This window comes from Ahaetulla prasina, chromosome 8 (assembly GCF_028640845.1).
Source record: "Ahaetulla prasina isolate Xishuangbanna chromosome 8, ASM2864084v1, whole genome shotgun sequence".
Taxonomy (NCBI): domain Eukaryota; kingdom Metazoa; phylum Chordata; class Lepidosauria; order Squamata; family Colubridae; genus Ahaetulla; species Ahaetulla prasina.
The window spans coordinates 24,932,101-24,959,243 of record NC_080546.1 but is presented as its reverse complement, the minus strand read 5'-3'; the positions used below and the strand labels follow the sequence as shown (position 1 = coordinate 24,959,243).

Below are 27,143 nucleotides of genomic sequence, written 5' to 3'. Positions count from 1 at the left end.
GCTAATTGGGTGTAAAGTGTTAAAGACAGAGAAAAGAGAAAGTATGCTTTTAACATTCACCCTAATTATAAACATACTTTCACTTTATCATAATGGCAACCACAAGAAAAGATGCAGAATTAGAAGGAGTGAGGTTCAGCAGAACAATTTATGCATAATGAAATTTCCTTAGAATTACTGCAGAAAATGTTTGAGGAATTTGGCAAGAAGATGACTGCATCAGTTGCCAATAGTTTGGGTGCTTTCAAAAAGGAAATGGAAGAAAGATTTGCAGAAATAGAAAAAGGATATGGAAGAAATAGTTTTAAAATATTTAAGAAACTATAGGACAATTGTGTGAAGATCTAAAACAAATTAGAGACAAAGTGTAAATTATGTAAAGTAATTTATAAACAGAGATGTAGTAAGGTTTGGGCAAAATGGCATTACTGGAAGTGAGAGAAAAAGATTTTTGTTTAAGATTCAGAACAATTCCATAAAAACATGCATGTAAGAAAAAGGATTCTTAAATCTCTGTCTAATTTTCTGTATTGGAAGGAAAATCAGCCAGAGACTGATAAGATTTACAGGATTAATACATGATTTCCAAAATTAAGAAATGTTCCAAGGGATGTCCCTGTGCACTTTATCAGGAAAAAAGATGTCGGAGATCAAATTTTGCAGCAGCATTTTAATAGCTGTATGGGTCTGTACGGGTCTGGATGGGGAGAAACAGACTCAAGCTCAATCCCTCCAAGACGGAGTGGCTGTGGATGCCGGCACCCCGGTACAGTCAGCTGCATCCGCAGCTGACTGTTGGGGGCGAGTTAGTGGCCCCAAAGGAGGTGGTTTGCAACTTGGGCGTCCTCCTGGATGGACGGCTGTCCTTTGATGAACATCTGGCGGCTGTCTCCAGGAGGGCCTTTTACCAAGTTCACTTAGTCTGCCAGTTGCGTCCCTTCCTTGACCGGGATGCCTTATGCACGGTCACTCATGCTCTGGTTACGTCTCGGTTGGATTACTGCAATGCTCTCTACATGGGGCTGCCCTTGAGGTGCACCCAGAGGCTGCAGTTAGTCCAGAATGCAGCTGCGCGAGTAATAACGGGAGCCGCACGTGGCTCCCACGTAACACCACTGCTCCGTAGTCTGCACTGGCTTCCTGTGGTCTTTCGGGTGCGCTTCAAGATTTTGGTTACCACCTTTAAAGCGCTCCATGGCTTAGGACCCGGGTACTTACGAGACCGCCTGCTGTTACCCTATGCCTCCCACCGACCCGTATGCTCTCACAGAGAGGGTCTCCTCAGGGTGCCGTCCGCCAAACAATGTCGGCTGGCGGCCCCCAGGAGTAGGGCCTTCTCTGTGGGAGCATCGATGCTCTGGAATGAACTCCCCCCTGGCCTACGTCAAGTGCCTGATCTTCGAACCTTCCGTCGTGAGCTAAAAACATACTTATTTATTCAAGCGGGACTGGCATAATAGTTTGATTTTAAATTGGGGTTTTATTAATATTTTAAATATTTTAAATTTTAATTTTAATTATCAGCCGTTTTCGTAATTTTGCTATATTTTAATTCGTTTTTAACTGTACATATTCTGTATTTTATTTCTGGCTGTACACCGCCCTGAGTCCTTCGGGAGAAGGGCGGTATAAAAATTTAATAAATAAAATTTAATAAATAATAATATTAGATTAAGTATTGATAATACAAATGTAATTATATTTAAGAAGACATTGATTAGAATATTACATAAGAGAAAAGAGTACTGTATTTGGAGCAACGCAGCCGGTAATTCTGTATGCAGAGAAGTCCTTTGACAATTCGAATTGGATTTTCTTGTTTAGAGTTTTGGAACATTTTAACTTTTATTAAATGGGTAAAATTAACTTACATTTCATTGAAAAACAAATACTGTAATTGTTAATGGAGAACTAACGAAAACTTTGTGAGATTCAAAAAGACTCCAAAGAATAGAATAGAATAGAATAGAATAGAATAGAATAGAATAGAATAGAATAGAATAGAATAGAATAGAATAGAATAGAATAGAATTTTATTGGCCAAGTGTGAATGGACACACAAGGAATTTGTCTTGGTACATATGCTCTCAGTGTACATAAAAGAAAAGATACCTTCATCATAAGCATATCTGTGATTTCCAGCTTTGTTTGTTTTAATTCTTGAGGTACAGGTAGTACTCAAATTATGACCATAATTGACCCCAAAATTTCTGTTGCTAAGTGGGATATTTGTTAAGTGAGTTTTGTTCCATTTTATGACCTTTCTCCCACAGTTGTCAAGTGAATCATTGCAGATCTTAATTTAGGAAGTGAATCTGGATTTTCCACTGAAGTTGCTTGACAGAAGATCACAATGGGGATCACATGATCCTGGGACACTGCAACTGTCATAAATATGAGTCAGTTTCCAAGTGTCTGATTTTTGATCCTGTGATCATAGGGATATTGCAATGGTCATAAGTGTGAAAAACAGTCTTAAGTTACTTTTTTCAGTGCCGTTGTAACTTTGAACAGTCACTAAATGAATGGTTGTAAGTCGAGGTCTACCTGAATTGAATAGAGACATAAGACAAGATGAGAAAATTGTGGAAGTTAAGCTTTAAAAAAGAATTTGTGGATGACCCAGTATTAGTTTTGGTAGAACTGGTAGTAGGAGTAGAAACATTAATGGGAAAATTGCTAACGAAGTATTACGTTTAAGAAAATGAAGATGCTAAGAAAAATATGAAATTAGAACATTAAATAAAACTGATGGAGAAAACTGAATTTAAGATTGAAAAAAGTAAAATGACAAATGTGAATTGTACGTTATTTCAAAATAACTGTTACTGGAATAAAGTTAAGAAAGACACATTAAGATGGGAAAATTAAAATTGTCACTGTTAGGGAAAAACTTCTGCGGTACAAATTAATGTTTTGCTTAGAATGATGTTTCTGTTTCAGACAATACCTATTTTGACAAGTGATGTGCTGTTCAAACAATGGCAAAAGATATATCAAGGGGGGGAACCTTCAAGTTAAATATAATGTGCTACAAGAAGCAAAGGAAAGAAGACTAGGTTTAACCCATTCTTGGTCTTTTAAAGTTAGATGACCATGATCTGAAGCTTGGATGGCACAGATATATGTTATGATAAAGTTAAAATTAATATGTATTTTAAATACCATTTTATTAGATATGCCATATTGAGGATGTAAAATAGATACAAAACCAGGGTATGCCTGCAAAAATTTCTGTGGATTAGAAGAGATACGGCAAGCAAAAACAAATAGTTAACATACCAAGAATTATTGGAAAATCTTGTAAGAGGAATATAAATTTAATCTATAGAGAGAGCAACTAATAGCAGAAGAATGGTTGTCAATGGTTTTGCCATTTATAGTTATCAGAAAGATTCAAAATGGATAAAAAGACTTCTGATACGGAAAAAGTAAGATAGAAATTGAAGTACTGTTGTATCAACTTTTGTTGACACTTGAAACAGGAAGAATGGGTCAGCTAATTATTTTTAACATAACATAATAACAGAGTTGGAAGGGACCTTGGAGGTCTTCTAGTCCAACCCCCTGCCCAGTCAGGAAACTCTACACCATTTCAGACTAATGGCTATCCAACATTTTCTTAAAAATTTCCAGTGTTGGAGCATTCACAACTTCTGCAGGCAAGTTGTTCCACTTATTGATTATAATATGCAGATGTATTTGTGGGAAAATATGATTTTAAAAGAGTTGAAATTTTCATTATGTTGTGATTTTAAAGAGAATTTTTATAAAATAATATATCATTGGTACACAGTGTTAGACAAATTATCTAGAATGTATGATGAAAATGTGAACAAATTGAAAGGGCATTTTATCATGTTTGGTGGACATGTGAAAAACCTTAAAATTGATTAAAATACATACATTAATACAATGGATTTTGAAGTTTAATATTCAATTGAAGCCAGAACTTCTCCTGTTAGGATTGATGAACAGTTAGAAAATGCTATAAAACATTATTTCAATTTTTTAAAATTAGAGTATGCTTTGTCAAAGAGAGAAACAGCTTAATTTTCTCAGTTTTATAATACCTAGTATTGTTCAAAGTAGCCTTCTGGCTTTCAGTTCCCATAATTCCCACCTTGAATCAGTGCAGTAGAAAAGAGCGTATTATTGAAACTTAAGGAATAGGTAAGTATCTCAATGCTGTCATTGAGTTGAGTCGTGATCTTAGATGAAATACCAAAACTTGGTAATTCTTATTATACCGTAATGTCATTGAATTTCAGATTGCAATTTATACACAGATTTTACATTCTATATTTGTTAAAAGTATAGTAATCATGTAATCATTATATGAAAAAAAAACCACTTTCTATAGCCTAGAAGAAGACACAGCTTTTAAATTAAGTCCCATGGCATCTATTTGCGGTAAATCAATGTTATGATTTATAGTTTGTTACATATATACAAAGGCAGAATACAAAGAAGAGTTGCTGCCTTGCTTCAGGCCACTCAATTAGTTTTCGGCAAAAGGAAATAGGAAAAAAAACCCCTTCAAAATAGAAAGACAACCAGATGAAAGTCTTTCACTATTTTAGGCTGTCACTCACTACAAAGAAAGAGAACTTACCACTAGAGAATGTTAGAAAATAATTCAGTGCCTTAATGAGAAGTGAATGGGCCTTGGAATCAGGGAAAGTGACTTATGAAAAGAACTTTTATCAAAAGGAGAAGAGAAAAAAATAGCATAAAAAGATTTTTAAAAAATTAGGAGTCCCCTGCAGTTTCTTCTTTCACACTATAGGATTGGTTCAGCTTAACCTATATCTTAATATCATATCCAGCATGTAAAATCTGACTGGGACACAAAATATGATTGGTTTGAAAAACAAATCCAGAATGCCATGGTACTAAAAGACAGTGAATTGAAATGCAATAGGACAGGGGAGTCAAACTCAAGGCCTGGGTGCCATATACGGCCCACGGGATACTTAGAATTGGCCCTTGGGGCCGCCCTGGAAACTGGAAAGGACCAGCCCATGATGTTTCTGCTAGAAAATGGAGCTCCGCTTTCACTCGCAGAGGGTTGCATGAGGCCATGGCAGCCGAAAATGGAGCTCCGTTTTCACAGAGCACTCGGGTTACCACTGACATGAGTGTCGAGCTGGCCACGCCCACTCCCCCCCCCACCTCTCGACGTCAAACACAACCCTGATGCGGCCCTCAATTAAATAAAGTTTGACACTCTTGCTATAGGATCATAATTCAATTATCCTAAGTCAGAATGGTAAGAGATTTACATCCACAGTACTCACAGGGCAGAGTATCATGCCTTTAAAAAGGGAACATAGTTTGCCTGGAAAGAAGCCAGATAGATGTGGCATGGATCTCCAAACCACATACCTATTTCTTGATTTTTATCTATCTATCTATCTATCTATCTATCTATCTATCTATCTATCTATCTATCTATCTATCATCTATCTATCTATCTATCTTGCTCCTCCATTAGTTCAATTTCCTGTCATGTAGCCAGAGGTACTCCTGGGAATGTCACCTTTACAGGAGCTAATCACAATGAAGAGGGTTAAAGGGAGAGAGGCAGGTTGACAAGGAAATAGATTCAACATATTCTAAGTCTTCACTTGGGCATGACTATTTTTGTTGGGTAGATGGTGAATGACTGTGTTGCCCCTCTTGCCTTCCACCAGGAAAACAGCAAAGTATTGTGCCTCAAGTTCCTGTGAGCAAGAGAAAAAAACCAAATCTGCCTTTTTGAAAAATGACCTATAACTTTCCTGATACTTGCTGGATTGTTTAGTGCAGGGGTCAGTAACCTACAGCTCTGAAGCCGCATGTGGCTCTTTCATCCCTCTGCTGCAGCTCCGTGTCACCGGTCGGCTCCACCATTGATAGGGCTTTTTGTTAGGACAGGTAGAGGAAAAAGGATGCTGCACTAGGAGGAGACTCTATGGTGGGGGAACCGGACTTCTGGTTGGCTCCAGAATTGAATAGGGGGCTTCCGGTTAGGACCTTTGTGGCTCTTTGAGTGTTTAAGGTTGCCGACCCCTAGTTTAGTGCATTGTGCAGTCTTGTAAATAGAAGGGTGAACGGAACAGTTTTCCATGACAAAAAGTTCATAACTTATCATATAGCAACTGATGTCTGCTGATCAAAAAAATGTGTAGAAGAACCATAATCCTTCACCTTGGAGTGGCATAAACCCAGCTTATGTGTGTGACCATAATTTTAAAATACCTTTAACACCTCCACAGGGTATTTTCCCTGTGAGTTCAAAGTTGTGGCTGTTAGATTTTCTTTTGTGGAAGAGAATTCTTGAGGTTGGAGCTGGATTTTTCCTTTTTTATTTTGCTTTAGTTTAACTAAATTAATTAGCAAAAAGTGATAAAACAAAAAAAGACAAACATAAAAAAGACAAATTAAATCTTGATCCATAGAATAATATAATCATATATTATATGATTTTATTACATATAAACCTTTTTATTTATTATATAAACTTATAAAAGAAGTTTAGAAGAGAAAGCTAATACGTTCCCTCAATCCATGATTGTAAATTCCAGTTGCCCATTGTTAAAGAATAATCTTTTTTGTTATGCACTCACAGTACATCTATATGTCTTCAAATTATGAAAACTTCCAGATTTGGGTTTCATTCACATCTTCTACCCATATTATTCTGTCTGAAAGCAGACAATGAAAGACCGCTCTGACCTATGTAGAACAGTCACGATAGCGTGTTGACAGACTTTGGATGTTTCATTATGAAGCTTCGCATTCTGTTGTTAAAAATAAATATATTTTAAAAGATTAATTTGCATATTCCTAAGGATCTTCAGCATAGCATCTGTTGTAAATGAAGACCACCTGCTAGCCCATGATCTTCCAGATGGGGCTGAGGTACAATTTTCCATTGCTAAATTAAAGTTTGAGTTGTGAGAAGATAACAGTCCATCTAAGTCAAGTATAGATCAAATATCGAACTGGATGGCACAAGACAGCTTGCTGTCTGTGTTCATTTGATGGTTCTGATCCATTCTGGAAAATGGCAGTGTTGTTGATACCATATGGTGCTACCATAGTAGCATGCTTATATGGAAGAATAATGGGTTCTTATAGGCACAAATAGTGGTTATATCTCAGTGACAGAATAATGTATGGAAATTAAGAAACCGGACTTCATGTATTAGATTTTATTGGTAATGTTAGTTGATTAGTTCAGGGATTATAACTAGCAAGAACTGCAAGATCTGATAATGTTTACATTTAATAACTAAATCAATAGGATTCAACTGAATTGGGGAGAAGTTGGTCTATCAATGCCTCATTCTATTTTGCTAATAGATAGACCTGCAAAAATAGAGATGCTAAATAGTGTCTCTGCCAACCTAGAAGTTCGAAAGCACGTAAAAAATTCAAGTAAAAAAATAGGGACCAACTTTGGTGGGAAGCTAACCGCGTTCCGTGCGCATTTGGAGTTTAGTCATGCCAGCCACATGACCATGAAGACGTCTTTGGATAGTGCTGGCTCTTCAGCTTTGAAAAGGAGATGAGCACCCGCCCCCTAGAGTTGGGAACAACTAGCGCATATGTGGAAGGGAAAACCTTTACCTAAATAGTGTCTTCCTTTTATATATGCCTTTTAAAAAAAAGTTAGTTATTGATTAAATTTATACACCCACCCATTTCAGTCTGAAAAATGATTCTTATTTATTTATTATTTTTATTTATTATTTAAATTTGTATACCGCCCTTCTCCCGAAGGACTCAGGGTGGTTCACAGCCAAGTAAAAAATGAAAATACATTATAGATACAATTAAAATACTAGTAAAAAACTTATTCGAATTGGCCACAATTAAAATTTAGAGATAAAACCCATTAAAAACCCATAACTTAAAAAAAACTAACCCAGTCCAGCGCAGATAAGTAAGTTTTGAGCTCGCGGCGAAAGGTTCGGAGGTCCGGAAGTTGACGAAGTCCTGGGGGGAGTTCTTTCCACAGGGCGGGAGCCCCCACAGAGAAGGCCCTTCCCCTGGGTGTCGCCAGACGACACTGTCGCGCCGACGGCACCCTGAGGAGTCCCTCTCTGTGAGAGCGCACGGGTCGGTGAGAGGTATTCGGTAGCAGCAGGCGGTCCCGTAAGTAACCCGGCCCTATGCCATGGAGCGCTTTAAAGACGTTCACCAACACCTTGAAGCGCACCCGGAAGGCCACAGGTAGCCAGTGCAGCCTGCGCAGGATAGGTGTCACTGGGGAGCCACGAGGGCTCCCTCTATCACCGCGCAGCTGCATTCTGACCAACTGCAGCCTCCGGATGCCCTTCAAGGGAGCCCCATGTAGAGAGCATTGCAGTAGTCCAGACGAGACGTCACAAGGGCGTGAGTGACTGTGCACAAGGCATCCCGGTCTAGAAAGGGGCGCAACTGGCGCACCAGGCGAACCTGGTGGAAAGCTCTCCTGGAGACGGCCGTCAAATGATCTTCAAAAGACAGCCGTGCATCCAGGAGAACACCCAAATTGCGCACCCTCTCCATCGGGGCCAATGACTCGCTCCCGACAGTCAGCCGCGGACTCAGCTGACTGTACCGGGATGCCGGCATCCACAGCCACTCTGTCTTGGAGGGATTGAGCTTGAGCCTGTTTCTCCCCATCCAGACCCGTACGGCTTCCAAACACCGGGACAGCACTTCGATAGCTTCATTGGGGTGGCCCGGTGTGGAAAAGTACAGCTGGGTGTCATCAGCGTACAGCTGGTACCTCACACCGAAGCCATTTGCCAGACTATCCTCTTCTATAGTCTTCCATTGTATTTAATTTCCCCTTTCCTTCAAGTTTTCCATTTCTCTTCTCCCCTCCAAAGTAGTATCTATAGCCATTAGCACCTTGTATTTATGTTATAGGGGCCGGGATAGCTCAGGCAATAGAGAAGCCTGTTATTAAAAACACAGAGCCTGCAATTACTGCAGGTTCGAGCCCGGCCCAAGGTTGACTCAGCCTTCCACCCTTTATAAGGTAGGTAAAATGAGGACCCAGATTGTTGGGGGGGCAATAAGTTGACTTTGTAAAAAAATATACAAATAGAATGAGACTATTGCCTTATACATTGTAAGCCGCCCTGAGTCTTCGGAGAAGGGCGGGGTATAAATGTAAAAAAAAATAAAAATGTGGCCTTGATTTTTCCCCCCTCTAGAACACAGGTGTCAAACTCGTGGAGTCACATTGCTGTCACATGATGTATCATGACATTTTTCCCCTTTGCAGAGCTGGGGTAGGCGTGGCCTGTGCATAACGCATCCGGCCTGTGGGCCGTCAGTTTGACACCACTGCTCTAGAAGTATCTTGTTGCACAACTCACATACAGCCTCTTACCTCTGATGTAAGTAAAATATGTAGGGCTAAATAGGAAGCATTAGACACAGAAATAACCATGAGTAAGTAGCATCTTTTATTTTATGATTATTAATACTTCAGAAGAATTTATAGAAAATTATTTGGATTATACAGCAATTTTTACCACTTATCAATTTGTAGCACTAAATTAAGCACACTTTGTATAACTTGACTTGAATGGAATTATGGTTGTCAAATAATATTTAGCTTATTTGCTTTTCAGTATAATTTTGATTCTTACGTGAATTTTTAAAAGTGATTTTGTCCTTTAGCTTAATATCAGTTTTCCAAAGCCATTCTTCTTCTTAGAGCAATGCTTTTAAGACTACTTTTATATATCTAAATATGCCACAGTTGGGGGTTAGTGTTGTAATGTCCCATTCCTATAAGTATGTTAGAACCTGAACTTTCCTCTGAAAATACATCAGGTATTTTGTATAACAATTATTAACTTTGCATAGCAGTTAGTATTGCTTTAAAATTATGTTCTCCCTTCTTCAAAATTAAGAAAGTTGCATTACAAAAGTCCAAACTTTTCTTGTTATTTTTGTATTTGTAAAAATGTGTAAAATATTGCATTTCTCGATAGTTTCATTATTTGTTGAGATTTCTCTAAAGTTGACAAAGCTGTTGAAAGAAGTGTTAACAAGCATCATCTATCAGCTTATGGGATGTATTTGTCCACCTTCTCAAGTAGCTAAATAAATAATAACAGATTTGTTTTAGAGTTGTTTACAAGAAAATTATTTCAAGTGTCACATTTTTTTCTTTTTAATTGAAATGTGCCCTTCTCTTTGATTAAGCTTTGCTATTTGTTTAAGCTCCATTTAATATTGTAAGATTTCCATAGGAGAAATGACCCAGCCTACCCAAACACAGAAACCCATTCTGTTTATCCCTCTGAAAATGAACTAGCTGTAAATCCTTAAGAAAACTGAAAATCCAGGTACTCTCAAATATCAATAAGCTGAAACAAACAGAGGAAATTCCCAAAGTAATTCTAATTTTTCCTATTAACTATTTTCTTATTTATTTAGTGTATGGCAATTCCTATAAGCTTATCAAAGCAGTTAGATCAATTGGTCAAATTCTCAGCAGCCTAGGAGGCAATGCAAGCTTATGGCAAAGATAACTTGGCTGTTATTCATGAAAGTAGAAAATATTAAGGTTTGTTTGTTTGTCTGTTTCATTAAACAAAGAAAGCAACTCTTGTGAGGAAGAGTATTTGTTCCCTTTTTCTCAGTGAATATCATTCCTACCAACTGAATTGATCTTTGTGTGTGTATACAGCATTACCAAGTTCAATCATTTTTCCTAGTATGAAAACAACATTTCTGAAAAAATTATGGCTTGTCTATCACTAGTAAATATATTAAAAATTCATGAGGTATTGGACTTTGCTGAAGCAATAGAACAAGTGCATAGTATCTAAAAGCCTAGAAAAGCTTCTATATGTGACCAGGCATTATTAATTTTTCATACGTGTACTGTATAAAGCAAATTTGAATGTTCATTCTTGATCACCTTTCTATCTTTTTTTCCTTTGCAGTGTGTGCTTTATTTGTGGGCCTTGAAAATTCTTTATCCCAAAACACTGTTTTTACTGCGTGGGAATCATGAATGTAGACATTTAACAGAGTATTTCACATTTAAACAAGAATGTAAGTATGACTCAGAATGTCTTCTTTTGATTCTGTTCCTTTTTGAGAGAGTGTTAAAAAATCTCATTCAGGAATAAAACAAGTAAACTAAATACCATTTTTAAAACATGCATTTAGATTTTTCCAAAATGCTCATGGATAGTTGCCATCTAAAAACATTCATTCCTTGATCTTCAAATGTGATTATACTTCTTGAAATGGTATCAAGATTCTGTGAGTTTACTTTGACTGAATTAATGCTCCATATTCCTGTGCCACAATATGACTTCCTGGTTTTCTCAAAGTTTCAGAAATGTATCCTTTTGTGTTATCCTGTGATGGAGTGCAAACAGGGCTGGAGTTTCTGAAAGCAAATTGTTCTTATTTCCACCATTATCAAAATTCATCCATAAAATAGCCTAATACTGAAATTAAGCTTGCATACATCTGCAGTAAAAAAAAATTATTACAGATGGAACAGCAGTTATATTTCAGTTTCATTGATCTCAAATAAAAGATCATGGGACTGCAGTCATAGAAATTAGCAAATGTTGAAAGGGTGCATTTAACCTTAGCCATAAATTGTAGTTTTCTCCAAAATTGAAGAAAAGAACATTAAAGAGTTGGTTTCCCACTCTAATCCTTACTGTTTTCCACTTCCTTTATTCCACTTCTCATTGCTTTCTCATATAATAGTTGCATCAAAATCTGGTGTGGTCAGTTTAGGGGAGCTGTGACCTATGAAAATGTGTACAGTGGTATTTAGTTTATGAGCAGAGAATGAAAGGTCTATTAATTTATTTGACTGTGTCATAATTTATTGTTTCTTTACTATGCATATTTATAAGTTAGCATTTCAGATTAATTTTATGTTCTAACTTATTTATAGCTATGTTTGTGTAGATAATTAAGGAAATGCAGACAGGAGATTTTGGAAACTGACCTATCCTTAAATAGGGTGGAAAATGTTTAATGGAATATGGAAAGAAATTTAGTTTTTGGAAAGAAACTTTTGCATTGACTTAGAAAATATTAATAGCCTTTAGTGGGAGCTTTTAACATGTTTTTAAGACTTATTTATGGTGTATGAAATTAATTGTTATTACTGCATAATTTTAAATCTAATTTATTGTGCTTTTGCAAAATGATACTCAAAGTAACTCAACAAAATTTATTAAAAAGCTGGAAATTTATGAAAGTTAACTGTCAAGCAGAAAATGAACCATAGCTAAATATAAAATGAATAAAATCTATAATTGAGCTACAAATCGTGTTCATCCCAAATCAAAGTAGTTATCCCAATTAAGTCACCTAAATGAACTACAAATGTTTCACATGAACAAAGCATATTCCATAGGACATCAAGAAAGACATTAAATTCATATACACTGAGATGAAATTTTTGCATATACAGATAGTCCCACTAGGCCCAAGGTTGACTCAGCCTTCCATCCTTTATAAGGTAGGTAAAATGAGGACCCAGATTGTTGGGGGCAATAAGTTGACTTTGTATATAAATATACAAATAGAATGAAGACTATTGCTAACATAGTGTAAGCCGCCCTGAGTCTTCGGAGAAGGGCGGGATATAAATGCAAATTAAAAAAAAAAGTCCTCAAATTACAACATTCGTTTAGTGACTGGTCAAAGTTACACCTGAAAAAAATGACTTATGACCATTTTTCACACTTGCACCATTGCAGCATGCCCATAGGCACGTGATCAAAATTCAGATGCTTGGCAACTGACTTATATTTATGAAAATTGCAGTGTCCCAAGGTAATGTGATCACCTTTTGCAACCTTCTGACGAGCAAAGTCAAAATCCACTTGACAGAGGTGTTACTAACTTAACAACTGTGGCAAGAAAGGTCATAAAACTGGGCAAAAGTGGGTTAACTACTGTTTCACTTAGTAACAGAAATTTTGGGCTCAGTTGTAGTTGTAGATTGAGGACTACCTGTACAGAAAAGCTTTCAATTATTTTATTTATGTAGACAATCATTGTCATAAAGACTGATTCTTTGCTAATATTAATATCACAACATAGCTGATATCTGTAGATAGGAACAACCAGCATTCTTGGCCAACTTTCTATTTCCATTTCTTTATTTCCATTTTTTTATTCCTTTTTATCATTACAAAAGGTAAAATAAAGTATTCAGAACGTGTGTATGATGCCTGCATGGATGCCTTTGACTGCCTTCCCTTGGCTGCTCTGATGAACCAACAGTTTCTATGTGTGCATGGTGGCCTGTCTCCGGAGATCAATACTTTAGATGACATCAGAAAAGTAAGTTTGGAGAGCAAGTACTTCTTGTCTACATCTGGGATGCCTGTTCTGGATCAGGGTAAAAATGTTCATTGCTAGAGAGGTTTCCAATGTCCTATTATATCATGATCTAATTTAGCATATCCAGTTGACATAGATTACTAAAAAGGATCCCATGTAATTTTAGATTCTGCATTAAAAGTTTACTTTTTCCCCCTAAGTAACTATATTATCACAGCCTAAATGGTAGATTGAGGCAAGGAATCAATGAAGTATACTTAATAAGAGTATACTTTATACTACATTTTTAATCGGTTTCAAGATTTATTACAAATCATTTTATGAATTAAAGACAATGGCCTTTTTGTCTTTTAGCAATTATTTATTGTTTTGAAAACTGTTCCATTTTTACAATGGGATTTAGAGGATTAAAATCATACTATTCCATCACACCAGTAGTCTAAAAGCTGGGGATGAAATATGTAATTGAAGATGCGTAACTTAAAGTTTCCCAATTATTTGATTTGAATGTGTCAACTTTTATCTCCCCTGTCAGCCCAGATCCAAAAGCAAAGTGCATAAAAGATAAAAGCTGCCCTTAACCTCAGCCGTCGCAAAGGATTTAAATTGGAGAGGAAGCTGAGAATAATTTCATAATTTCATTCAGCAAGGGGATACCCTCTTTATACAAAATATTTCTTCATTATGTTGTTTAAGCCAAGCAGATCTGATTTTATTTATAGCAAGTCATCCGTGTTTAACTGTTGTTCTGGTTTAAATAGAATTAAAGAGCTTTTTATTAATATGTACCTAGGGAGTTATTCCGTTGATGGGATTGATTTCCTCTATTCTTTCCCCTGATCAATGAAAGAATAGAAAGCCTATGTGGAAATAAGTTATGAAATAGAAATGCCACATTCCCCAAGATGAATTTTATAATGCAGTGTCCAAATTTTTCAGTCAATTTGGCTGCGAAATGGAGAGGTCTTGCTTAATATTGATTTTTCAGCATTCTATATTGTCATCCAGCACAACCTTTCACTCTGTCGCTTTATGTGAAACAGTTCACAATTTCATGATACACTCTAGATGGAGATTAATTCAGAATGAGAAGCATCTTTTTGACGATTATGTCTTAACTTTCCTTTTTAAAAAAATCACATAAATTGCCTAAAATAAATTGCAGCACTTTACTTTATTATTATTATTATTGCAATATTGTTGCTCCCATTGTTTAAAACATTACAAATTTTAAATGGTATAGAGGCTGCCTTCTTTGATTTATTATTTTTTAATATTCAGCTTATTTTTCAAGCTGAATAAAACTGTTTCTGGTTTAGAAATATTTTATTGATATCAGTTATTTATAAAAATTGTTTCATTTTATGTCAAAGGGATTTAAGTATTAGTCAGAATTAAGCCTTAAATGGCCTGGATGAGATAGAAAGTACATTGGTTGCTCTTGTATGTAACCTTTGATAGGAGCAGGATAGAGAAATCAGACCTCCTGGGATATCTTAAGAGACTTCAGTCTCATCTACCATGAAGCCTTCTCAGCCATCTTCAGGGATAGAGAATCACTTCTGTCTGAATGGCCAATGGTAGTCACAGAGAGAGAAGTTGTATCCTCTGCATAATGTTAGCCCTTTTCACCCTGCTGTTAAAAACTTATATAAAGCTGTTGGGGAAGATCATCCCGGTGAAAATCTGAGGTGGCATAGACCTATATTCTCAAACTATCTTTTCTGGAGTGCAGCTGTCTTGTCTAGTGAGATTTGAAAGGAAGTGCTTAATGGGAGTCCCACCATCAAGGGAATGTCAGAGAAATCTCATTGTTGGCCCTTTGGTATGGAGCATCTTTCTCCAGATATTCACTCCGTACTTCCCTATTTGTATTTGGAAGAGCTGGAAAGAGATGGGTCTTTAGGAGAGCATTTGCAGTTGGATGACAAATTACCTGCCGCAAATGAGGGTGAATAAAGTTACTGGTATGTTATAATAATTACTATTTTATGGATTATCAGTTTTAATTCTACTGGTGGGTATAAAGTGCTCAGAGGAGTTTAAAAATACAGCAGCATAAAAACTGAAGTAAAAGTAGTGATTAAAATGCATGAATCCGTTTGAGTTTTGGAAAATTCTGGTTATGTTGTTCTGTTCATTACAGTGTCCTGGGAATAGAAATTAAAAGGATTTTAATTCATGGAGCAATTCACATTTTATGTGACATGTTGTTCCCCTACAAATATGTTATTTGTAGTGGGGTGAAGCAGCATATGGCTACGTGACTATGGTGTTGTGTGTAGGTGCTGCTGTCTACCTACTGACAGGCTGATATGTCAACAGTTGCAGAGAATACTCTAATTAATACGTTTGTTTGTTTGTTTGTTTAAATTATTGTATGACCGTGTCATTTTGTCATGATATTCTTGTAGTAGTACTCCATATCCTTTTGTCAAGAAAGCATTATCTCTAAATATTCAATCCAGTGTGAATGTCGTCAACATTTCTTTTTGTAATTTGTTGCTTTCCTTCAAAATTTTGTATGTAGAGAATATTGAAATGTTGTGAGGTCAATATCTGTAGTGTATAAAAACTGTAGTATATAAGCCCCCAAAGATTTGTGTCAACTTCATCAGCTATGATATTTTAGTGAGGTACTCTCTATATACTGTCATAAAATTTGCAGCATCATGAATCACTACAACATTGTACAGCTACATTATTACAATCACTTTCTTGTGACTTTAAAACTCAGTTGTCGTTAAAATAAGGGGTGTATAAATTCAAGATGGCAGCACAAATGCTAATTTAATTCTAGTCAAAAGTTGCTTTGGTTCCTCTGATCCAGACATGCCCTTAGCCTTTCTCTTTATGTTCTTTTTCTCTCAGTTAGATCGATTCAAGGAACCACCTGCATATGGACCTATGTGTGACATCCTCTGGTCAGATCCACTAGAGGACTTTGGAAATGAGAAGACTCAGGAACATTTCACTCACAACACAGTCAGAGGGTGTTCATACTTCTACAGGTGAGAATGGTTTCTTTTTTAATATATGAGTTGCTGTTTGGTAAGCCATCATTATTCCTTGAGCATGTACATATATCTTGATTTCTCCATAAAAAAGTATAATTTCTGGCTAAAAAATCGCTTTGAGAGGGCTGTGAAGAAGATGCATGTCAAATGAGATTTTATTTCAACTTAAGATATGGACTCACATTTGAAAATTTCAATGAAAAGAATTATGAAACAACACATTGTATTATAGCAGAATCTAATGTGAATCTTGCAAAAGCACAAAGGAAAAAAGGGAAAAGGAAAGATGTTTAAAATGTAATAAGAGGAACAAATAAATGAAGAAAAGGAGACAAATCGACATTTCTCTATGGTGTAACTTTGATCCTGGGTTAGTTTGAATTTAGGCTTCCTCAGTTTTACTCTAACACTGCTGAAAACCAACAGAGTTGTAGGGACTTGCAAATCCCAATTACAGGCAGCCCTTGACTTACAAACACAATTGAGCCCAAAATTTCCATTGCTAAGCAAGACAGTTGCTAAGTGAGTTGCATTCTATTTTACAATCTTTATGTCACAGTTATTGAGTGAACCATGCAGCTTTTAAGCAAATCTGACTTCCTCCATTGACTGTGTATGTCAGAAGCCAGCTGGGAAGGTTACACACTCAAACGATCCTGCATAATAGGCTAGTCATAAACCATAGACCCTAGACTAAACATAATCCCACTGGAGAGAATATAGAAAGAAAGACAAATGGACATTAAAAAACAAGAGAATGTCTACGTGATACTGGAATTTGTCTTTTAGCTCAGAATGTAAACTATTGAGAAAGACAGAAGACAAATACAGCTACTACCTCTGCTCATGCTGTGATCGGATTAAAACTGAAAGAGCATGCAGCTGTTGATAAGGGAACCATGAACCAAAATATAATTGTTATTGTCTTTGAATGTTGACATTCTGGTTTATCAGCAGAGTCAAATAAAATGGAGTGGGTCAGTTCACATCAGAGAACCATCAGATCTTATGCTCAAAGAAGAAAATCACAAACAATATGGAATGTACATCATTATTAACAAAAGTCACTGTTTTGATACAAACACAGAGGAAGGAATGGAGGGAGAGAGAGAGAGAGATGATAGAATGTTCTCATTTGAATCTGAAATAAACCACAGGAATCTAATCTGTGCTGCAATATATTAAAGGTAAAGGTTCCCCACACACATATGTGCTAGTCGTTCCCGACTCTAGGGGGTAATACTAATCTCCGTTTCTTTTTTTCTTTTTTTCTTTTTTTAATAAAAAAGTTTTATTTTTACAATCTTATCAAATAATTCATCCAATGTACAGTTATATACAATTAGTCGGGCCTGCCCAGTCACCACCCCCCTTTTTAACCTTCTTCCCTCTTCTACCTTCTTTTACTTTCAAAACCTTCCTCTCCTTCTCTTATCTACCTCCTCTCCTCCCTCCACCCTACACTCTTCTCCCTCTTCTACCCCTCTTCCTTCCTCTTCTCCTCTTTCCTACCTCCTACTCTCTCTTTTTTCCCCTCCCCACCGTTCTAAAATGGCAACTGGTCAGACCCGACCCTACATTATTTATATTTATATATCTTCAATAATCCCTGTACATTAACCATCACTCAGTCACTAACCTCCACCCCCAATTCCCTTCCCTTACCCCCACCCCCACCCCGACTTCCCAGAACAAAATGCAGGGTATCAAAACTAACAATCATAATCTAAAATAATTCCTAAATTATAATCTCTAGTCTCTCCACGCTTATTCACACTCTCAATTCCCCTCTCCTTCAAAAATATATCTAATACAAATTATTTCCTAAATTTACTCATATGCTATTTGATATTTTTTTATCTGATACTTATTTTGAATATAATCAATCCACATTTTCCATTCTAAAATATATTTTTCTTGTGTATAGTCTTTCAAGTAAGCAGAGATTTTTGCCATTTCTGCCAGATTTGATACTTTAAGAGTCCATTCTTCAATTGTAGGTAATTCTTCTTTCTTCCAATATTGAGCAATCAAAAGTCTTGCGGCTGTTATTAAGTTCAGAATCAATTTAGTCTCTATAGCTGTACAATCCATAATTATTCCTAGTAAAAAGAACTGCGGGGTAAACTTAATCTTCTTTTCAAAATATTCTGCATGATCCACCATACTTTAATCCAAAATGCTTTAACTTTTTGCAAGTCCACCATATATGATAATAAGTAGCATCTTCACAATCACATCTCCAGCATTTAGCCTGTACATTAGGATACATACATGACAATTTTTGGGGTCTAAATGCCATCTATAAAACATCTTATAAAATTTTCTCTCATATTTTGCGCTTGTGTAAATTTAACATTCCTCACCCAAATTCTTTCCCAAGTTTCCAACATTATTGGTTGCTGAAAATTTTGTGCCCACTTAATCATACAATCCTTAACCAAATCAGTCTCTGAATCTATTTCTACTAATACATTATACAACCTCTTAATATGCTGTTGACCTTGATCTCTCATTTGTTTTAACAAATTATCCTCAATTGCTTAACACCTATTTTTTGATCTAATTTCCATCTAGCTTGTAGTTGTCCATATTGGAACCATGTATAATTTTTCCCTTCTTCCCCCATCTTTTCTCTAGATTTTAATTGTAACTCCCCCTTTTCCATACAAAGAAGTTCTTTATAGGTAACTACCTCCATCTTTTGATATATATTTATATTTTCTATCATGTGTCTCGGGTTTGCCCATATTGGAATCTTTCCATCTAATTTGTATTGATATTTCCTCCAAACCCTCAATAATGCATTTCTAATTATATTATTTTTAAATATTTTATCAACTTTCTTATCATATAATAAATAGGCATGCCACCCATATAACAAACCATAACCTTCTATATTCAGAACTCTTTCCTCAGTTAAATTAATCCAATCAGTAATTAATGATAAAACAACTGCTTCATAATACAATTTTAAATTAGGCATTTTAAGACCCCCCCTTTCCCTTATATCCTGCATTACTTTTAATTTTATTCTTGGTTTTTTGCCCATCCATACAAATTTACTAATCCCCTTTTGCCATTCCTGTAATTTAATATCATTCTTAAACACCGGTATCATTTGAAACAAAAACCAAAACCTGGGCAAAACATTCATTTTTATAGCCGCTATTCTTCCCAGCAAAGATAGTTGTAACTTCTTCCAACTCTCCATTTCTTTCCATACCTTCTGCCACAATACCTCATAATTATTTTTGTATAATTTAACATTTGAAGCTGTAATATATATTCCTAAATATTTAACCTTTTTAACGATTTCAAAACCTGAAGTTCTTTCTAACTCTTCTTTTTGTTGTATATTCATATTTTTAGTTATCATCTTTGTCTTTTGCTGATTCACCTTAAATCCAGATACTTTACCATACTGACCAATTATATCTTTTAAACCAGTTACTGAGTATATTGGTTGAGATACAGTAACAACCAAGTCATCTGCAAAAGCTCTTAATCTATAATCTTGATGTTTAACTCTAATTCCCTTTATTCGATCGGAACCACGTATGTTATTCAGAAGAATTTCTAAAGTTAAAATAAAAAGTAATGGGGACAAGGGACATCCCTGTCTCGTCCCTTTCTCAATTTTAAAAGTTTCTGTTAACCCACCATTTACTATTATTTGTGCTGTTTGCTTCTGATATATTGCTTTAATTGCATGAATAAAATAATCCCCAAATTGCATTTTTTCTATTACTTTAAACTTGATAAGCCACATCTGCTGGACGAGCTGCTAATATCTCAGCAAATACTTCAGAAAAAATTTCCCTTAAATCCTCTTCTTTATTCTCTTTCAGACCACGAATTCTTAGAGCAAATTCCATATTTCTGTATTGTATCAAAACTATTTCATCATCTGTTTTTTCCATTTTACTTTGAAATTCAGCCATTTTATTATCTAATTTTGAATTATGTTGCTTAATTTCTTCAACCTCCTCTTCCAATAAAATCACATTATTTGCCAAACTTTGTACTGCAATTACAAATCCTTCCTTAACTTCTTTATTTCCCACTTGAATTTCTGATATCTGCTCTTTCATTTCCAACATCTCCTCAGTTATTACTTTAAATTTTTCTTGCATAAAGTCTTTTAAATTCTCTTGTACCGCCTCTAAGTTCAATGTTCTAGTCTCCACTGTATGAGCTGGAGAGGCACCAGCTGAGGAGATTCCAGAGCCCTTTGTTACAGTAGACTTTAATTGTTTGGCTGCCATCTTCTATAAAATTATTTATTTATTTCCAACTTAATATTCAGTTTAAATCTTCTTAACCTCTGAGAAACACAGTCCTTTAAAGCTTTTTTAAAGCAATATTTAAAAAGAAAATCTCTCCTAGATTCTAGGCAGCAAAGAGTTAAAGAGTTGAAGTAGCAAATAACATGCAAATTACCAACTGCAGACGGCAAACGCTGAAAGTATCACTTTCGCTTTCCACTCGTTAACTTGTTAACAATTCGCCTCCATTTTCTTGCTGTTTTCAAACTTGTTACAAAGTATCGGGGAATCGGCTTGGCTACTTGCATAAAGTTCTCCCACTTTCGTTCTGTCCGGTATAATCCTTTATTGTCCAAGATAAATCTCGGCGTTTGGTCGTGGTGATTGGTTCCGCCCAAGCAGAAGAATCCTCGGATCTGGAGCTCTTCAGGTTTCTGGAGGGAACTTAACCCTTCAAACCCCTTTTTTCTCAGGGGCTTTAGGGAAATTCAACCTCTGCCCTCAGCTCACCCCCTCCTCTTCTCCCGAAGAGAGGGTTTTTCGAACCGCTGGACAGCAGATTTAAGCTGTCCTAGCGATTCCACAAAATCCAGAGGTTGGTGATCGTAAAGATCACCGCCATCACCTACGGTGCCAAACCGGAAGTCTACTAATCTCCGTTTCAAAGCCAAATAGCCAGCTCTGTCTGAAGACATCTCCGTGGTCATGTGGCCGGCATGACTAAATGTCAAAGGCGTACGGAACACTGTTACCTTCCCACCAAAGGTGGTCCCTATTTTTCTACTTGCATTTTTTACATGCATTCGAACTGCTAGGTTGGCAGAAGCTAAATTGGCAGAAAAAAAATAGATTAAACAGGTCTAATAAGGATTGCAACAGCTTGTAATCAGATCTCCAAAAAAGTCAACTCACTAATAGTAGAATATAGGAATGCCAAAGTTGACAACTAAAATAGCATCCTAAAAAATGGAAAAATTGGGCCTTGGTGTATTAAAAGATGGGAAACTGAAGACAAGAGGAAACATCTTCAACATCTTGGTCATTCCAGCAATGCTGTATGGAGATGAAGGATGAAACCTGCAAAACCAGATGCAGAAAATCTTCAAGTCAGACAATATGCAATGGATAGACAAGTGTTAAAAATCTCACTCAAACATTGAATCAGAAATGAGGAAATTCCACAACAAACTAACTTCAAGGATCTTATAACATTAAAATGAAAATGGCACTTTTTACTGTCAGATACTAAAACAGAGAAACAGAAACAGAAGGAAAAAAATGTTTTCTTTCTGATTTTTAAAAAGTCAACTAAAAGAAAAGTGAAAAATAGGAAGGGGTTAGAATTTTTTTATGCAGGGGCAAGATATTTTTCCTAATAGATCAGAATTTGGCTTTCAGTTTTAAAAGGTAGGAAAGCAGAATTTGGCCACTGCCCGATATGTAAATCTGTACAGATCAGCTAGCAATAGTTGAGTATTAAAAAAGGGTTCATACATTGTGGAAAGTCCATTAAAAGAGGCAAAGTGTACCTGTTCTTAATTTCTGTGGAGAACAGGCAATATAACGAAACATGGCTTCGGGATTCCACTCTATTCTGCTCTATTCAAGTCATAAAGAAAGAATTGGTTATTATAAGGGACTCTTCTGAATTTCTCTTTCAAGAAAAGAAGTAGAGCATCACAGCAGAAGAGTGAGAAACTTTCTAAAATTAGGTATTGTTGTACGGTTCAGGGAACTTGCTTGTTTCCACATAGGGGCTGAGTTATTAAGAGAAGATGTTCAGTAGGTTAGGAAGTAACATTCTACATCCAGTATACATGAGTTTATTATTTTGAGCAACCTGCTTATAAATTAGTGAAGGAAGGGCTCCTCAAGATAATCCTAATGACTGGATTCCTTTCCCATCATTACTATTTCCTGTGCGATGGAGTTATTACCTAATGCATGTGGAATCAGAGCAAAATGGATAAAAACACATAAGTAGCCAGAACCTAAGTGGTGAAAGAAATTACATGGGGCCAACCAGTTGCACACCCTCACTTGTATAATCTCCTGCAAGATGGAGAGATGGCTTCAGAACCAACGTATTCCAGATAAACACAATGATAAAATCAAAGTGAATATGAATTAAGAAACAGATTGATAGAGTTGTTATATAAAGGTAATTATAAATCTAGTACTTATAGCAAATATATCTACAAGTTTAGGAGGAGAGACAGAGCCTGGGGTGGAGTCAAAGAGAAATTCCTACAAGGAGTTCAGGTCCAACCTCTCTTGACATCCCATTAACTCTTATCTAGCACCAATTTAGTGCTAACTATTAATTGACTAGATTCTTATGCATAGGCATGAGGAATAATAGCAATAGCACTTAAACTTATATACCACTTTACAGTGCTTTACAGTTCTTTCTAAGCGGTTTACAGAATCAGCATATTGCCCCCAACAATCTGGGTCTTCATTTTGCTGACCTCGGAAGGATGGAAGGCTGAGTCAACCTTCAGCCTGGTGAGATTTGAACTGCCAAATCGCAGGCAGCAGAAGTAGCCTGCAGTACTTCACTCTAACCACTGAGCACCACAGCTCATTCAAATCAGCTTAATTAGAACTTAATACATGGTCCTGATTCTTTGTCAGTCACCTGACAAAAAGACATATCCACACATGGACGTACCAGTTTGATTTCCCCAAAATCACACTGATTATATAATCTGGAGACAAAGATGAAGTAGGTCTATTCAGTCAGAATAAAAAAAAAACTAGTCTGTATTCTCTCCTTGAAAATATACAACTTAAAATAGATGATCAAACCAAGATTAGCAGTAATCTATATGGCTATGCTGAGAAAATAAATAATTGCTTTAATATTTTTTATTTGTTACGTAGACTTCCTGAGGAACTATATCCTGAAATTTATGACATCATTAAAGACAAAGCAAACAAAAATATTCAGCAAACAAAAATAAACAGCAAAACACTGGAAGCAGCTGAAGAAAGGCAGAAAAAGTAAAACAGAGGAAAGTTTGCCAGAAGGTTATAGAGATGACATAAAACACGCAAGGTGTTATTTCCAAATAATGAAAATAACTGATGATGACAATACAATGGGCAGGAGAAGAATTTTTTAAAAAATATTACAGAAACCATTTGTGCAGAAATAGATATAGGAAAACTCAAAGAAGACAAAAGATCTACCGAAACAGAAAATATCTGTGTGATATCCAGACTCAATTTGGAGTCAATTTAATAAATAACAGTAATAAGAACAACAAAAACAACAATGTGGAAAGTGGTGGCACAGTAATTAGAATACAGTATTGCAGGCTATTTCTGCTGACTGCCGGAGTTAGGCAGTTCGAGTCTGACCAGCTCATGGTTGACGCAGCCTTCCATCCTTCCCAGGTCAGTAAAATGAGGACCCAGATTGTTGAGGGCAATACACTTGACACTGTAAACCACTTAGAGAGGGCTGTAAAGCACTGTGAAGCACTATATTAATCTAAATGCTATTGCTATTGTGCTATATATATACATACATACATACACACACACACACACACACACACACACACACACACACACACACACACACATATATATATATATTGTTGGGGGCAATAAGTTGACTTTGTATATAATATACAAATGGATGAAGACTATTGCTAACATAGTGTAAGCCGCCCTGAGTCTTCGGAGAAGGGCGGGATATAAATGCAAAAAAAAATAAAAATCCAAAATTGATGATATACATAAAATTTTGGTCATTGAACGAGAGATAAATGAGCCTAAATGACAGTAAAGCCATTGGTGTTAAAATTCTGTGTGCAATTTTCAAGCGGGGATAGAAAAAAGAGAAGCACTGCCAAGGGACTTAAAAGATCAATTTATATACTCCAATATCCAAAAAGAAAAGAAAAAAAAGGATGGTGAATAATGTTCAAATTGCTGAATAGCTATATTTATCCCACATGCTAGTAAGATCATGCTGAAGAATTTCCAATCCATATTTCAACAGTATAGAGAAAAATAATTGATTGATACATAAGCTGGATTCAAAACAAGCAGGATGCCTAAGATCACATTGCTAACATCTGATGATTAATGGAAGAGGCAAGTCCCAGAATAATATCTGATTTTGCTTCATTGATTATACAAAAGCTTACAACTATGTAGAACATAACAAAAGTATGGGTAGCTCTTTAAAACCATATACCAATCCACCTGTAAATAATTTGTCTGATGATCAGAAAGTAATAAAATAACATTTGGGGTAACTACATGGTTCAAAATTGGGAATGGAGTGTGCCAAAGTGCTATATGTTACTCTTTACATACATATGCATGACGGTATATAGAATGTCAGTGTTGAAGCAAGCATTTTGCAAAGTTCTATTTACTAGAATAGATAAATTGGCACATCTGGGAAAACCCGAGTCTGAGAGGACCGGGGTTTCCCTCAATAAATCAACTCCCCCCCAAACCATCCCCTCACTCCTCAGTTGATCACATGCTCCAATTACCATCCGTCCCATCTCGAAACAGCACTCCGACCACTCCTTCTCCAGATGCAGGATCAGCCTGACCTTGACCGACAGGAAGAATGCTATTATGTCTAAAGACAACCCCTCTACTAAATTCCCCCTCTTACTTTCCCACACATGAGAAGGTGGCAGCATGGAAGCTTCCGGCCTAATATGGCTTCCACAGCTGACACAGAACATGCATACATACTATATTGTAAAAGCACCGGTCTAGAAGAAATAGAAATGGGAAATAAAGCTGCTGAAAAATGGATATGCTGAATAATAGTCGTTTGCTGGCTGAAAGGAAGAAAGATGAGTCGTTTCTGGAGGATGTGTGTATGTCCTCTGAAGTTTTTTTATTTGTAAATTGGATCAGCTGTAATGCTGGCTTAAAATTAAATCTGCAATTAAGCTCTAAGTGACACCTTTGCATATTCTGTTTGTAATTCTATGGCAATAATTCTTTGTTTAAAGACATCTCATAGGAGAACCCCAATTTACACTTATCCTTTTTTATCTGGAGTTTCCAAGAAGAATAAGATTTATCTGAAAGAATAATATGTGTAAGGCTTTGGGGCTGAAAGTTAGCTTTCAGCCAATATCTATGTGCACATATTCCCTTGTTTCAGTTGTTACAAACCTTCCTTCAAAACATGGAAGAGCATCAGGCACACATTCCTTGGGAGGCCATGTTTGAATTCTCTTAAATTTGTTCTAATTGACACCTGCTTTTAACGGAGTTCGATAGAAAAAGCTTCAAAACTGTAGATACATGCTGAGCTCTTCTAAAGACTGAGGAGGGGAATGCTTCTGAACTCTTCTGAACATTCAAAGCAACCTGTCAGTAGAAGCAGTTTTTACACTGCTTCCAAGAGAAGTAATGACAATCCTCTCATTTTTAGTTTTCTTCAAACAGGAGGAAGATAGTCAAATGTTGGGGATCCTTTAATTTGGATTCCTATTCTGAGCAGAGGCTAGATCCAATGTCCTAAATGCCTCTTTCAGACTATCTGATTCCATAACAAGCTGGGCCAGTTGTGTTCTGCCTTAGAACTATATTTCTAAGATTTTTGACAGGAGTTCCTGCAGTTCAAGCCTAGCTCCTGTCAATCCTCAGTGTGCCGATGGCAAACACGGTTCCAGTTCATTAAACTATCTCGCACTCCATTCATCTTCAACAATGCTTTTGTTTTTCATTAAAAAAAATACACATTCAAATAAATATTCACTTTCCTATTTAACTTTTTAATTATATTAAAAATTGGAAGATTGGTTCAGGATTAAAATAAGTTCCTTAATCACATTAAGGCTACTATTTTTATTTTCCTTAATTTGGTCTAGGAGAGAATATTTTATGTTCAAACAACATATAATATGTAGCACATGTACTTTCATATACAGTATGTATGTATGTATGATGGCTAATTCTGCATGAAACATGAGGGGATTTGATAATACAAGCCCTGGTTCCACAGTTGGTAAAGTGAAATATTTGCGGGCAAACTGCCCACAGCCTTGAGTTCAATCCTGACAGGGACCGAGGTCTTCCATCCTTCCAAGGTTGATAAAATGGACCCCGCTTATTGGTGGCAATATGCAAGTAATGCTTCAAAATTGTGCCATAAAGCACCAGAGGGGTAGTATATAAGCCTAAATGGTGTTACGAAATGATATATGAAAGGGGGGATTTTTTGAAATTTTTGTATTTTGTATTATTCTAAGTGGTGGTATTGCAACTTTTAGTTTAGCAGCAATCAGGTAATATGCTGATTGCTGCTTCGTTTGGCAGTGGTGTGGAGTCTTGGTTTGAATTTCTCTTCTACACAGTCATTTATAAACATTTATCCATGTTTAACTTGATCTTGTCAGGTTAAACATGTTAACTTGATCTTGTCAGGTTAAACATGTTCCTCTTTCACAGTATCTTTTAGATATAATCTCAATTAATTCCACAATCTTCTTTCAAATTTATCTGGACCTATAAATCTATTTGTAACTTACTAAAA

The 27,143-nt window shown here is 36.2% G+C and overlaps 1 protein-coding gene across 7 annotated transcripts in view; it reads left to right on the top strand.

Moving 5' to 3' along the window:
* PPP3CA (protein phosphatase 3 catalytic subunit alpha) overlaps positions 1–27,143 on the top strand; it is a 226,447-nt gene that overhangs the window by 143,542 nt on the left and 55,762 nt on the right. For all 7 annotated transcript variants that reach the window (XM_058192880.1, XM_058192881.1, XM_058192887.1 and 4 more), the window contains 3 exons: positions 10,947–11,058; positions 13,184–13,329; positions 16,201–16,340. In XM_058192880.1, coding sequence (XP_058048863.1) covers positions 10,947–11,058; positions 13,184–13,329; positions 16,201–16,340 — 398 coding nt within the window. The remainder of the gene's footprint in view (positions 1–10,946; positions 11,059–13,183; positions 13,330–16,200; positions 16,341–27,143) is intronic.